The following is a 14,356-nucleotide window of genomic DNA, read 5'->3' as shown; positions in this document are numbered from 1 at the left end:
TTCTCCTCCCTCACGCATTTCCTTCTACCTTACCTCACATCACCTCACCTCCTATCCTTCTTCACGCCTTCTCATCCCCCTCCCTCACCCTATCACCCCTCCCCTCCCCTCCCTTCCCTTCCTAACCACACCCCACTCCTGCTTTTACCTTCTCTCACCCCTTTCCCTCTCCTCTCACACATTCCTCCTCCTCTCCTTCACTCTTCCTTTCTCCTCCCACACCTCTTTCCCTCCCCTCTCACCCATTCCCCTCCCCTCCCCTTTCTCACTTCCTGTTCTCCTTCCTTACTTCTTCCCCTCCGCCCTCTCAACCATTCCCCTCCCCTCCCCTCCCCTCCCTCACTTTCATCTCTCTCATCTCTCCCCCTCCCCCTCTCACCCCTCTACCTTGACTCTTACGTAATCTCTCCGTTTTCTATATTTTGTATGTTTTCCTCCTTTGCTACCCCATTCTCTCTCTCTCTCTCTCTCTCTCTCTCTTGGGCTTCCGCCAGAAATGTCAGTAGTAGCGGTCGCGCTTCATGACCGTAAGGCTGGGAGTTCAAGCTCGCACCAGGCTAGCGTATTTCTGGTGAGAGATTTAGCGGTCTCGTCAAGGATCTCTCCTTGCCCTGCAGTGTTATATGGTCCACTGATCCTAGCTCGGGGGATTTATCTTGTGTGTGTGTGTGTGTGTGTGTGTGTGTGTGTGTGTGTGTGTGTGTGTGTGTGTGCGCGCGCCGCTAACCGCTCATCACCGCCTACCTTACACCCCTCTCCCATTGCCTACTCTCATCTCTCTTCTCCTCCCCGCTCCCACTCTCATGCCTCTCCTTTATCCCACTTTTGTACTATTACACCACCGCTCACTCCCACCCTTCCCCCCACCTCTACACTCACCCTTCATCCCTTCCCCTTCCCCATCATTCCACTCCCACCTCCCCTCACCACCAGTCTCACTTCCCTTCATCCCCTACTCTCATTGTGGTTTGCCCATAGTGTGGTTTTCCATAATGGTTTTCTGACTTTATGACCCTTGTGCAGTAGACAGGCATGCATCTGTTTGGACTGTTTTTCGTTTTTAATAGGGTGGTTCTTAGGAAGAGATGAAACTTGGTTAAAAATATACAGTATTGTCAAGAGTAAATCGTGAGAGAGTAGTTGTATGGTTAGGTCGCAGCATTTTAAGTGTTGCTACTGTGTTGTTTTGTTGCTTTATTTCTTTTGGCTAACTACGTAAAGAAAAAAAAAATATGCAGATGGTAGGGCCTGTGAAATGGATCTAGGATTTCAGAGGCTTTTAAGTGTCCATTTCGCTGGGCATGTTGCTGATAGTTCTTCCTGTATTGTCCTTTCTCTTTTATTGTTTTCTGGACCCTGCTGCTCTCCTTTTCTAGGTGGGGAGAAAAAGTGGGAATGATGATGATGATGATGATGATGATGATGAACTCGTCTCCCCCCTTGCAGGTGCTGTACGGTCGGCGTGCGTCTATCGAGTCGCTGGTGGAGGCGGCGCTGAACCTAAGCCGCGTGCTGGTGTTGTATACGGGAGGCACGATTGGCATGGTTAGGAACGAGAGGGGAAGTAAGTGACAACCACAGCGATAAAACTGACATACATAGAGAGAGAGAGAGAGAGAGAGAGAAGTATCCAAATCATTATTGAAAAAAATGAATTATTCATCATCTTGGAAATCAGTGATTGCTGTACATTGTTTCATGTTTGACTGTACAACACTCTCAAAGGACACCATTAGCCAGTGGTGTCAAACTTAGTTCTTCCCAAGGGCCACACTTCCGTCCTGTTGGTCGTCTGAGAGCTAAGTTTACCTAACAGTTTTAGTGCATGTAATTTTTTGAAATCTACATACCATATTATCAATTTCAGGTGGTGACTACTCTGACAACTTTTATTCCCATTCACTATAATCTACAATAACCATTGGCCTCAAATAAATGTAAAAACAATAGGATAATACCGAAAACCTACACCAGCGTGTTTACGTTTTGCATTTCGTCCGAATTAATGAAAATAGGAAATTCCATCTGATTAGTGAGCTATATTTGCACACTGTACTATGCATTATTTTAAAGTGCCGGTATGTTTTAAATTTGCAATATGATATTGGAATTTTGTTGAATGAAAATAATACCGTATAATATATAATACGGCAAAGCCGCAGCCTATTCAAACGTTCGGAGAAGTTCACTACGCCTTCTAACCCTTGCAGTGCCATTGGCTTCTGCTTCAAATTATTGATAATATTTAAAAGCTTCGTGACATACTAAATTGTTCACCAACAAATTATTCAGATGGTACTTTCATTAGTCAGATAATCATTAAATATTCCCTAACAGTGCTGTAATATTTGTTCATTTGATCATACGACAAATTTTATGGGATTTTCCGTTTATTTCTAATTTTTTCTTAAGTCATTACAGACCGTTCATTTCCTCTTTGAGGGCCACATGTGGCGTGCGGGCCACTAGTTTGACACTTCTGCACATAAACTTCCCTCCAACGCGTCCTGTATATTATTTCTACCAGTATCTGTTGCCATGTCGCCATGGTTGTTCAATCTGTACATGGATGGGGTAATAAAAGAGGTACAAGGTAGGGTAGTGGATGTTGGAGTGGCCCTGGTGAGAGAGAGGATAGTGTTTGGAAACTCCCTGTACTGTTGTTTGCAGATGATACTCTGTTGTTGAGTGAAGACGAAGGGGAGCTGCAAGGCTTGGTGGATGAGTTTGGGAGAGTGTGTAAGAAACGGAATCTAAAGGTGAATGTAGGGAAGAGTAAAGTGATGGTCTTTGAGAGAGGTGAAGTCAGTGGAATGTACAGCGAGGTTGGTTGGTGAGGAATTGGAAAATGTGACTACGTTTAAGTACTTGGGTAGTGTGATGAGTAAGGATGGAGGTTTGGAGGGTGAAGTGCTTGAAAGGGTACAGCAGGGAAGAAAGGTTGCTGGTTCTTTGAAAGCAGTGATGAAAAACAGGGAAGTGAGCATGGAAGTGAAAAAGTTGCTACGTGACAGTATTGTGATACCAACTCTAACGTATGGAAGTGAAGCTTGGACGTTGTTGGAAGGACACAAGTCAAGAGTGAGAGCAGTGGAAATGAGTTATTTAAGAGGAGCCTGTAGAGTCACATGGAGAGACAAGCTGACGATTGAGGATATAAAGGAGCGTTGTGGTGTGGATGTGGATGTGATAGGAAGTGTTATGAGGAACACACTGAGGTGGTTTGGCCATGTGGAGAGGATGGAGGGTGAAAGACTGACGAAGAGAGTGTATGTGAGTGAGGTGGAGGGGGAAGAGGGAGGGAGAGGCCGAGGATGAGATGGAGGGATGGGGTGGAGAGGTATATGAGAGAGGAGGGGGGGGGGTGAGTTGGGAGTAGGGCAGTGAAATGGAGGGGGACAGGGCGACTTGGAGGCGATTAGTTTGTGGCCACCCCAAACGGGATTGAGGCGTCTGGCAATAGATAGATAGATAGATCTGTTGCTTAACGCCGACAGAACAAGCATGCAGTTCCTTTCCACCCAGTGGCGACATGCTTTTCCCAGAATACTCCCACTTCATCATGTGTAGCAGTTTTCTGGTGTCTTGAAGTCTTCATTTCTCATAAATATCCCTCTTCCCTCGACACATCACCCTCCTTCACTTACCCCACACCTTGTCCCCTCATTTCGTTCTTCGTTTACCTCTTTCTTCCAACTGTCCCCCTCAGTTACACTTTCGTAGTCAGTATACAGTATGCATTTAACTGTTACAACACTTTCACCGACTGGTGCTGTCAGTGTCCAAAGTAAGATATGCACCGTTAAGTTCTGTTCTGTTCTGAAAGTGATCTGCTTTTTTTTTTTTTCTGAGCACTGGACGTTATAACAGACTAACATATATCAATCTATCATTCAATCCTCTATTGTTCCATTAAGAGCGTATGGGCCCGGGGCTAGGCCACTTAGTCCAGACATTTAAGGTGAAGTGACTAGTCACTCATCCCTTAGTAGCACTGTTAGCAGTAAACCCCAACCAGCCTGTACAGACGTAAATCCTTATGGGCTACATCCTGCTGGCACACTGTAATATATAGTATACCACCAGCCGTTCATTTCGTATATGATTGCCACCAAACGTAGTAAGAGGGCGTCTTAGGCTGCAAGAAACCATTTGGCTTGCCATATGAAGATAGCACTACATCAGATAAGTGGATGGTACGGTCCCCCCATCACATACTGTAGACAGAAGTTATATGCTGTCTCCATTAAAGCAAATATTAGCGCTGTTGTATGATTATTAAGTAGTGATGACAGCCACCGGAGTGGCTGTACCTCAAGTGTTATTCAGCATCTTATTTTGGATGGAAGCTTTGCACCAGAGGTTCTCAACCTATTTCAGTCGCGCTCCCCTTAACCTTGGTCCCCCCCCCTCCTCCCGCTTCCTGCCATCATCAGACTCAAAAAAGTAATTCCGAATTATTGTTATTGTTCCCGCACGTTCAAGTGGACGTTAACCCAGGTGAATCCAGGCTGAATTATCTCTTCTCCTGCAGTCCACACTCCGCCTTCATGGGAGATATGAGGCGGGGAAGGTTGATAGACGCTTATACTTACGGGGTACGGTCCATCTTGCAATATAAGACTTTTTGTGTTCTTTATTTTTCTCTCGAGACAACCAGAGCAGAGGGAGAGCAGGAAAAGCAAGGTGAGCAGATGGCAGACATAAAAAAAAAAAAAAATCCACGGGTTCAAAGAAAAATGTGCTTTGAGGGATGGAACAGATAGAATATGAATACTGAATATAAATCAGTGGAATATAAATCAGTGTGCGATACACACACACACACACACACACACACACACACACACACACACACACACACACACACACACACACACACACACACACACACACACACACACACATGCAGTACACGCCCGCACAACCCCGCACGCACACACACGCCCGTACGTCCACACACGCACACACACTTTGTTCATGCAACACTATTTTTCCTGCAAGTCCTTGCGCTTCCCGGGTTAAGAACCACTGCTTTATACTGTGGGCTGGAGAAGAAAATCTCGAAGGCTTGAAAAGTTTAATGAATGGAAATGTTTTATGACTCACTTTATTTTCTTTTTCGTGTCATGGGAAAGTGATGATAGTATCCATTAATGTTGGAAGTAGATATTTTATTTCCGATGCTTTCCTTCTTGAGTTACACAAAAGACAAAATACAACGTTGATTGATTGATTGATGGATTTTTTTTTTCAAAGCTGAGTGTGGTGGCACGGTGTGATGACCTGCGTAGAAACTGATGGTGATTAGTGCAAGGGTTTATGTTGGCCAGGGTAATGTGTTGGTGGCATCAACAGCGAGGCGGATGTCAGTTTGGATTAATAATGATATGTTAATGTAAAGTGTGGTGATTGCTGGGGTTGTTGGTGCAGCAGTGAGAGGAGGGCATTTCCAAGACAGTATTACACACCAAATTCCAGATCATGTTGGTTGCAGCCTGCTCCACATCACGACCTGCGTGTTGGTAGTCTGTGCAGCCCCAGGCACGAGGTGCCAGAGCAAGCAGGCCGGTGCGATACAATGCCTGGCACTCTGAGTGCGCTCGCAACATTAGCACGGTTTTAGAATCCCACACCCACACATCACTATCTCCAAGTGCTGCCCAAGCTGCGCGGTTCATCATGTCGAGTGCTGTGTTTGGAATACGACCCGGTGCTGCCCAGGGCTTGATGGGACCATGTACGTGCCATAGGACCCGTGTGTGGCGGGCCAGTGCCATCAGCACTGGTGCCATAACGTGTAGTGTGTGCACGAACTCTGCCACTGCGACATCACCACCTTCCGAGGCTGCATCCCACATACCGGATGTGACGTAGACTAGGTGTGGCAAGGGGTCTTCTCTCCCTTCCACCCATGCCTCCAAAAGGTCTCGGGCACCCTGCAAGGATACGTCCTGTGGGTGACGTGGACGCTCCAGGAAGGCCGACCAGTGTAGGCGCAGCTCCACACCCTCGCCCACCACTGGCACGTTCGTGTGGCTCTTTGTGTCCAGGAAAGTGAAGGCAGGGTCAGTGATCTTATGTTTTCCTAATACACGCCATCCAAGCCACCCCAGAGTACCTCGAATCATCTGCTCCATTGTATTTCGCACAAGTGAGTCTCCCACGAAGGCAATGTGCAGGGGTGAGGAGGTGGTTGCATGACGTTTGGTGGTGCAAGCTAGCACTTGTGGAGGTGTGTACACATGCAGACGACAGGGCAGAAAGGGTAGGGCGGCAGTTGCACGTGTTGCCTCTGAATCAAACTCCATTTTCTTGTTTTCTGCACCAATTCCTATATGGAACACATGGGGCAGATATCGGGCTAGTGCTGCTAATTGTGGCATCATGGCCACCTCCTGGTCGGTACGAGCAGCCCCAAGTACTTTGACTGCTTTCGCCCAGGCCTCGTCCACTGGGCGCAGTCTTGCCACACCCTCCATCCCGCACGCTCCAACTGTGAACGTTGAGCGACACTGGCAGTCACTGGGAAGCTGATATGGTGCTGTTGCCCTGCGGGTCCCAGTGTGTAACCTGCTGTACCATCTCTGTACCGCTGCCTCATTCCACTGTCCCACCATCACCATCATCACGCCCGCTGTGCCCATCACTACCACACACCAGAGCCTAAAAAGAAATAAAGGTTTCCTTCTTTACCCTGATATGATGAAAAAGACTCGAAATACAATGCTGTTAACATCTGTTGATACATTCATTAATCCGGAAAATAAAATAGTTACGTGTATCCAGATCCATATCTGACTGAATACTCTAAGGCTCCTAGTACTCATTTTTAGCTGAATGAAAATTAACTGGTTTGTTAAATAATACAAAGGTTTTTCCAGTCATATGATGGTCAGTAGTGACAGTATTAACTTTATCAGACTCGTATGGGTAATTCTCTGTTGAATAAAATCAAATCGCGTCAGCTGGAATAAAATGCTAGAAATATCCCAATCATGAGTTTTATAATCTGGGTCAGCACGGATTAGCGAATATGTGTTTGGGGGTTATTAATTTGTCAGTCACGGAACAACACTCAAGTGATGTGATTGTGAAAAAAATGAATAAATATGTACGGTAATTTATGTGGATATGCTTTACATGGGATAGATTCCTTTAATGGACCTGCATGCACCCTTAAGGAAATTCATAAGTAATCATCTGTTCCATGCCACTCCGCCACTCTACTCAGCTGCAGTCCTTCCACCACAGGGAGCTAATGGAACTGCCGAACCAGGCCCACCAAGGAATTAACACTGTCACCAAATCAAAACATTCACCAATACCACAGTTCGCCTATTATTGTAAACGCCAGTCCTTGATCTCTCGAATGTGATTATTGGTAACAGTTTATCACCTATACCGAATATACCTGATAGTCTGACAGGTTTACCTGTCATTACCCCTGTTTGTCATCTGCTAATAAACATGTCTGTTCCTTTTCTACTGAGTGAGATACAGAAGTGAAGTACAGAAGCTGATAAGGCTAAGAGTGCCTTGGTGCAGCAGGTTAACACAAATGGAGAAGGCAAGGTGGGCCGAAGCTCTGATTCGGGGGAGGTCACCCCTACACAGTGTTAGCACATTAAATAGACCAAAGTTTCAAGTTGGGAGGGGGTAAGGGTCTGACTGAGGGACCCAGGCCCCTGCCCCCCACACCCCCACAGTAACTACGCCACTGAGGGACTGCCAGGGGTTACAGTAACTTAGGTAAATCGTACTCGTATACGGTGCAGGACATGATGGGTCTGGCATCGCTTTTTTGAACCAGATAATCAATGGATTGATTACCAACGGTACAAAGTGTGTGTGTGTGTGTGTGTGTGTGTGTGTGTGTGTGTGTGTGTGTGTGTGTGTGTGTGTGTGTGTGTGTGTGTGCGCGCGCGCGCGTGTGCGTGCGTGCGTGCAGATTGTTTGGCCTGTAAGGTAAAGTCAGGATTCAGGTTCCTTGCTTTCTGAACCTTATCTCACCTCAACCTTGGGTGAGGAAAAAAGAAGTTAGTATGATGATGATGATGACGATGATGATGATGATCTATTTCTACATACTTTATTGTCATTTCTCCCAAAGCATTATATTAAAATCTATAGTCTAATCCCTCCTTTTTGAAGTCTTCCTTACTGGTCGCTCACTATCCCCTCAGTAATCTTTCCTATCATCTTCCAATGTTTTACAACAGATATTCGTATATCCCATACTAGGTACACTAATACTGTACATTTGTCGTTACCACCTTCTCTTCTGTCCTGTTTCCTCTTGCACAACAGAACATCTCATACCTGCCAGTCAACAGACATCTTACGGTGTTTCAAACCAAACCATCCCCCTTGTGAAATCAATGCGCTATTGTCTGTCTCACATTTGCACACATCTCCGTTTGCTCCAGTCCCTCATAACCCTTGTTGCTCACCAACTTCCTCAACACAGAATCAGTAAAGTTCTTTCATTCAGCTGCATTTTACTCCAGGTAGGCTAAAGATATTAACTTGTTACCTACCTCGTAAAATGCTAGGTGTAATATGACTGCGGCACTTGTTTATGTTGTTGGTGTTGCTATTATGTGGTTGTTTTTTGGAGATTTTTATTTTTCAAATAAACCATCATCACGCCTATACGTACCCAACCTAGAACATAGATCTGTATTATCTGTATTATCCCTGCCCTGCCTCACCACCCAGTGACATCCCAGCCCATCCCTCCCACTCCTTTTTGAAAAATCATATCTCAGACTCAGATGTCTGGATACGGCTGATTTTTTGCGCGTGGACTCAAAGGCTTGTCTTGAATCAAACCCAGCAAATTTGATGGGAACTCAGAGAACTAAAAGTAATTCTGATGAGTAATGTCGTGCGATTCGAACTGTATATCTCAAAAATGGCTTAAATGAATCCCACTTGACTTTGTATTATTTCACTTCTCTATGGACTGAACTGATTTTACTGGACAAAACCTGATCCAGCTGGATTTGAACGAACTAAATGGTTTGTGCTCTGAGTGGATCTGCACATTGTTGATTTGATCTGAAATAATTAAGATTGTGCATGAATGTGAATGGTCCTGAAGAGATCTTACGTATATTCCAATCCTGAAAATATCTAATTGGACCGGAAGTGGCCTGATTGGATGTGCGCAGATCTAAATGGACCTGACGATTTAAATGAACCTAAAATGGTCGACAGGGCCTGGAACAGCGTGAATGATTTTGAATTGATCTAATCGAGTTTGATGTGGGCTGAATGGGTGTATGCCAACCCAGATTTTCTGAAACTGACGACTGGGTCTGAATGGTACAACAGGACCTGAAGTGGCATGAACTGACAGCAGGAATAATTTCCATAATTAGATCACAAGAGAATACAAGCTAGTTTGCTTTGATGGGTATCACTTCTGACGATTATTTAAGTGCGACGCAGGTTCACGGCCGACGAATGCACTTGGTCGACACAGAGTAAAATTTCGGTCTAATTGTACTTACTTTTACCTTGGCCACACATTGCATGAGTGCGATTTTTTGGGGGTAGATATGTTAGGCAACATTGGTCGGAAGGCAGGATTTGTATTTTGTTCTCTGTTAGTCGTGATGTTATGTGGTACATAAAAAAATATCTTTGCCTATAATAGTCAGGTGTCTCCAAACATACTCGTGGTTATATTGTGCTGGCAGTTGGCTTTTTATTGTGATGTTTCAAGCAGAAGGCGTACAAAAGAACGATTGATTTCATACTCATATATCTCTGTATTTATCTTTCTGATTTTCTACATTCATCTATCTATCTGTTTAAAAGAGAATGTTTGTCTGTCTGTATGTATGTCATCTATGGAAATCGAGGGGGAATGCATATAGAAATACCAAAACGGCTCCTAAAAGGCAACGGTTTATGTCGAACTTAAATATGTACGGGAACATTACAGCTACTTAAGTGGCAACCCTGAAGTAAAAGATTAGAACTAATTAGAAATAATTATCAACATCGTGGAAACATGGTAGCCAATGACTGTAGTTTTTATTTATACTTTTGCAACCATATCACTGTTAGCTATAATAGGTCGGATGAGTGGACGGATTGGTGGAATGAGCAGGGCAAGTGGAGTGGGTGGGCAGGGCTGAGTAGATGGGTGGGTGAGGGGTTATGGAGTGGTAAGGTGGGTGGAAAAGTGGGTGTGGTGGGGCAGGGCGGGTGGGAAGGTGGATGTGGTGGGGCAGGGTGGGTGGAGAGGGTGGGAGGGTGGATGTGGTGGAGCAGAGTCGGTAGGCAGTGTTGAGTGGGTATGGTGGGACAGCATGGGTGGGCGTGTGTGGGTGAGTGGGTGGGTTGAGTTGGTGGGAAGGTGGTTGGGTGGATGGGTAGGTTTGATAGGTGGGTGGATCGGTGAGCAGCTTCATAGTGAATATATCCCACGGGAAATGGATCCAAGGAGAAACGTAAGTTCCGTGAGGTAAAAAGGGTCCCGGGGGGTCTTCTATCACGGGGGCAGTGGCAGTCCAGGGTTTCAGGAAATGCTGGTATGCACGATCATAGGATTTTACCCGAGCAACGCCGGGTATCCCTGATGTGTTGAATAACATCGTACCGTAAAGCACTCTCATCAACGTGGGACTCGAACCCACCTCGCCACCACAGGCCACCCCCCATTTCCTTGTTCGTTGTTGTCATAGGGGTGCGTCAGAGATGTCGATTTGGACTTCATGTGTAGGGGAACTATAGCACGGTACCTTAATGAACTCCAAGGTGTGTGGAAGTCTGGTTGCTAGGTAGATGTGGCATTTGCGTCTCCATTTTGCTTTACCCTTTCTCCTCTCCTTGGGTCAGTCCTTGTTGCTGTCTCAGCTAATTTTGCAAGGCTCTTTTTTTCTACTGTTGCTTCTTCCATCTTTTTTTCCTATCCTCTCTGTTCTATCTTTGACTTTAAATAGAGTGGAATTTTCCACTTTAATCAAAATTCTACTCAATGTCTTAGAGTAAGTTGCAACAGAAAGGACTGAGGTGTCCCCATGGGCTAGTATCATGGTGGTTCGGCACCATCCTGCTGTGTGGACCTCTGTGGAGGTAGACCTGCAGGGATGAAACTGCTGCTGAGCTGCGGCTTTCGGATCCAGGGATGCTCTTGCTTAGTGGTAGGACTCTCAGCCAATAGCCGGTGGCCCATCATTGTGCTGGGAGACTTCGCTCTCCCACATGGTGTTGCTATCCCTTCTAGGGTAGAGTTGGTGTCACGGAGTTTTTATAATATCACGGTAATTTTGAAATAAATGGTTAAATGTTATTTAAATTGATAATAATATTCAATAATATTGAAGAGCAGAGACAATGATTGTCTTGCTACATCAAGCAACGATTACTTTACGCTGACTTGCTAAGATTCTCTAAGAACGAGAATTTATAAACTTTCTCAACAGTACACAGCAGAGACTAATTACTCACAATTGCTGAATTACTGTACTGTTAGCCTCTGGAGAAAGTTACTTCACCCCTGACAATAAATAACTAATACTAATAATAATAACATCAGGTTCTTGCTGATGCATTAACTCCTGGCACAACGGATTTTAAGTTAATACAACAAGACTGGTCTAAGTACCAGTTATGAATGCAAACGTTTATGCCAGCTAGGAGCTATATGGAAAATAAGCTTAATTTGGATTAAATGAAACAAGATCTTACTTTACATTGAGCTCAAGAAAGGAACTGTTAAATTTATTAATCACAAAAAATAAATTTAACGTTACAATTCAAATCAAATTAAATGAGACGCACTCACTCACTCACACAAAAGCGAAATTCTTACGCCTAGGAAAAAAACACCTTAACTAAACTCTTAAAACTAGGATTATACAAAAAGGGAATACCAGTCAATGAATGCTATGTATCACCCGGTGGGTGGGAGGACTGGATTAACTGTCTCAGTGGAGCTTGGGTGCTAGCGACCTCTCACACTTCTTGGAGCACAGGACCTTCCTCCGTCACAACAAACACTAGACTGAGTAAGTCGTGGGAACAAAAGCGGAGCACTAGGCCGCATTTTTAACGGTCAAGTGCAAGCAGGGGCGAACAATAAAGAAAACAATAGTATCGTTCAGTACAGCACTTAGTGACGTGCATTAAATCGGTCACTTTTGAAAACGGTGACGAATGTTTTGAAAAGTGTACCCCGAGATGGAGGGAGAAACGGTTAGCTGAGCGATACGCAGTGAGTTTTCCACTAATAGTTCGTGGCTTCTCACAAAACGGAAATGTCGTGAATTGATTCGTGACATTACGCCCCTACAAAATTAAATTTTTTCCTTATGGGAAAAAATTTGTGGATATATATATATATATATATATATGTATACATCCTAAGTCATTCACACAAGATTCACACTGTGTTGTGTGTTCTATCCTGCTACAGGAGAAAGTCGCAGTCGCCAGTGAGCGAAAAAAAACTCGTATTTACGTTAATAGAAGCAAGCTTGAGGGAAAAACTCCGTGACGACGGTGAAAATCCTGTACTCAGGTCAAACTGAGCGAAAAGTCGCTACATTTACACTGACAACTAATTGTTGTGTAGCGTGATGTATGTAATACACGGTGTAGGTGTGACAGTTGTAGTGTAACTGTACCTACGTGTAAAATGACACAGTAAATACTATGGCAACGACGAAGGCAGAGGAGAAGAGGCGGCAGCGTGCGGCAGACAATCAGCTGGTCCGCACAGCAAAACTGCTACACCCATTGCTGAACCTGCAAAACCAATTGAGGTGGAGCATCAAAAGTGTCAATGAGACAAAATTTTATTATGTTACAATTACTCTCTGCCTAGCAGTCAGTGCTACGACGTACATTCGAGGTCGCCATTAATTATAGCACACAATTATGGTCGGCAAGTTGAGAATCCTTGTGCAAACTTGGGTCTTCCATAGCCTCGAACTGCACACGGGTCCTCAACCTGTGCCTTAACCTACAGTTCTTATATTAATATCGGAGAGATGAGAATCCTTGTGCAAACTTGGGTCTTCCATAGCCTCAAGTCGCCTCTGCAGAGTTCTCACTTCCCTCTTAACCTACAATACAATACTTATATTAGTACCGGGAAGCTGAGAATCCTTGTGCATACTTGGGTCTTCCATAGCCTCAAGTCGCCTCTGCGGAGTTCTCTCTCGAACTTCCCCCTTAACCTACAATACAATACTTATATTAGTACCGGGAAGCTGAGAATCCTTGTGCAAACTTGGGTCTTCCATAGCCTCAAGTCGCCTCTGCGGAGTTCTCTCTCGAACTTCCCCCTTAACCTACAATACTTATATTAGTATTGGGAAGCTGAGAATCCTTGTGCAAACTTGAGTCTTCCATAGCCTCAAGTCGCCACTGCGGAGTTCTCTCTCGAACTTCCCCCTTAACCTACAGTACTTCTATTAGTACCGGGAAGCTGAGAATCCTTATGCAAACTTGGGTCTTCCATAGCCTCAAGTCACCTCTCAACTTCCCCCTTAACTTACGGTACATAATACGTATGTACAGGCCCTGGACATAATGTGTCCTGTGGGGCCAATGGGCGAGACATCAGGTCTGCACCCACTTCACCACTACCCTGTCTCTCAACTGACTCAGAGATTACAGGTGTGGTTATGAATGGCACAGGAAGGACATGTCCCTGATTAGTGGTGATACTTTGGCACACACTGCAGGAACGGACAAAACTATCTATGTCTCATCCCATCCCTGGCCAGAAAAAGTCAGCTCGGATACAGCCCTGGGTCTTCCTTTTGCCCATGTGACCTCCTGAGGCTGAACAATGACCCCATTGTAACACTGCTAGGCGGTACTTGGCGGGAACGACAAACTGCAGTCGAACCTCGCCCTCGGGTGTTCGTGACTCACGGTAGAGCCGTCCTTGTTTACGAAGGAACTTGGCTCGACCTCCCCGTGAATACTTTATCACTCGACCCTTTTGTTTGTTCCGCACGGTAGCAAGTGTCGGGTCAGAATGTTGTTCTTGTACAACAAGTTGACTACACATCAGATCTTGCGGCGATTCAATGATCACTGGGGTGACACAGTCTGGAGCCTCAGTCATGGCTCGTGTTACCGCAGCAGCCGAAGTCTGAGTAGCGTCATCGGAGCAACTATCCTTGACTCCATTAATATTGCCTACTATAAAGTCAAATAGAGGCTCTGGCATGACAACTGCAAGTGTCGTGCCAGTATAAAATGGAGATGCCACCTGGATACATGCCTCAGGGAACAATCTCACTGATCCATCAATAAGCTTTGCATGGATCTGTCGACCTGTATACTGCTCAGGCCGAACTAAACTCTGCTTAACAGAGCAACC

The 14,356-nt window shown here is 45.1% G+C and overlaps 2 protein-coding genes across 2 annotated transcripts in view; one reads left to right on the top strand and one right to left on the bottom strand.

Annotated features, from left to right (window-relative positions):
• The window catches only part of LOC145399057 (L-asparaginase-like), a 484,302-nt gene that overhangs the window by 19,005 nt on the left and 450,941 nt on the right, over positions 1-14,356 (top strand). Inside the window, 1 exon segment of the mRNA XM_080271799.1 lies at positions 1,447-1,564. Coding sequence (XP_080127925.1) covers positions 1,447-1,564 — 118 coding nt within the window.
• On the bottom strand, positions 5,080-6,647 carry LOC145398963 (N-acetylneuraminate (7)9-O-acetyltransferase-like). The gene has a single exon (XM_080271695.1). The coding sequence runs from the start codon at positions 6,645-6,647 to the stop codon at positions 5,394-5,396; it is 1,254 nt and encodes a 417-aa protein (XP_080127821.1). The 3' UTR covers positions 5,080-5,393.

This window comes from Coenobita brevimanus, chromosome 47, assembly GCF_032717465.1.
Source record: "Coenobita brevimanus isolate Jiangsu-jjx chromosome 47, ASM3271746v2, whole genome shotgun sequence".
NCBI lineage: Eukaryota > Metazoa > Arthropoda > Malacostraca > Decapoda > Coenobitidae > Coenobita > Coenobita brevimanus.
Note: the sequence above shows the minus strand (reverse complement) of the source record. Positions and strands in the feature narration are given on the sequence as shown.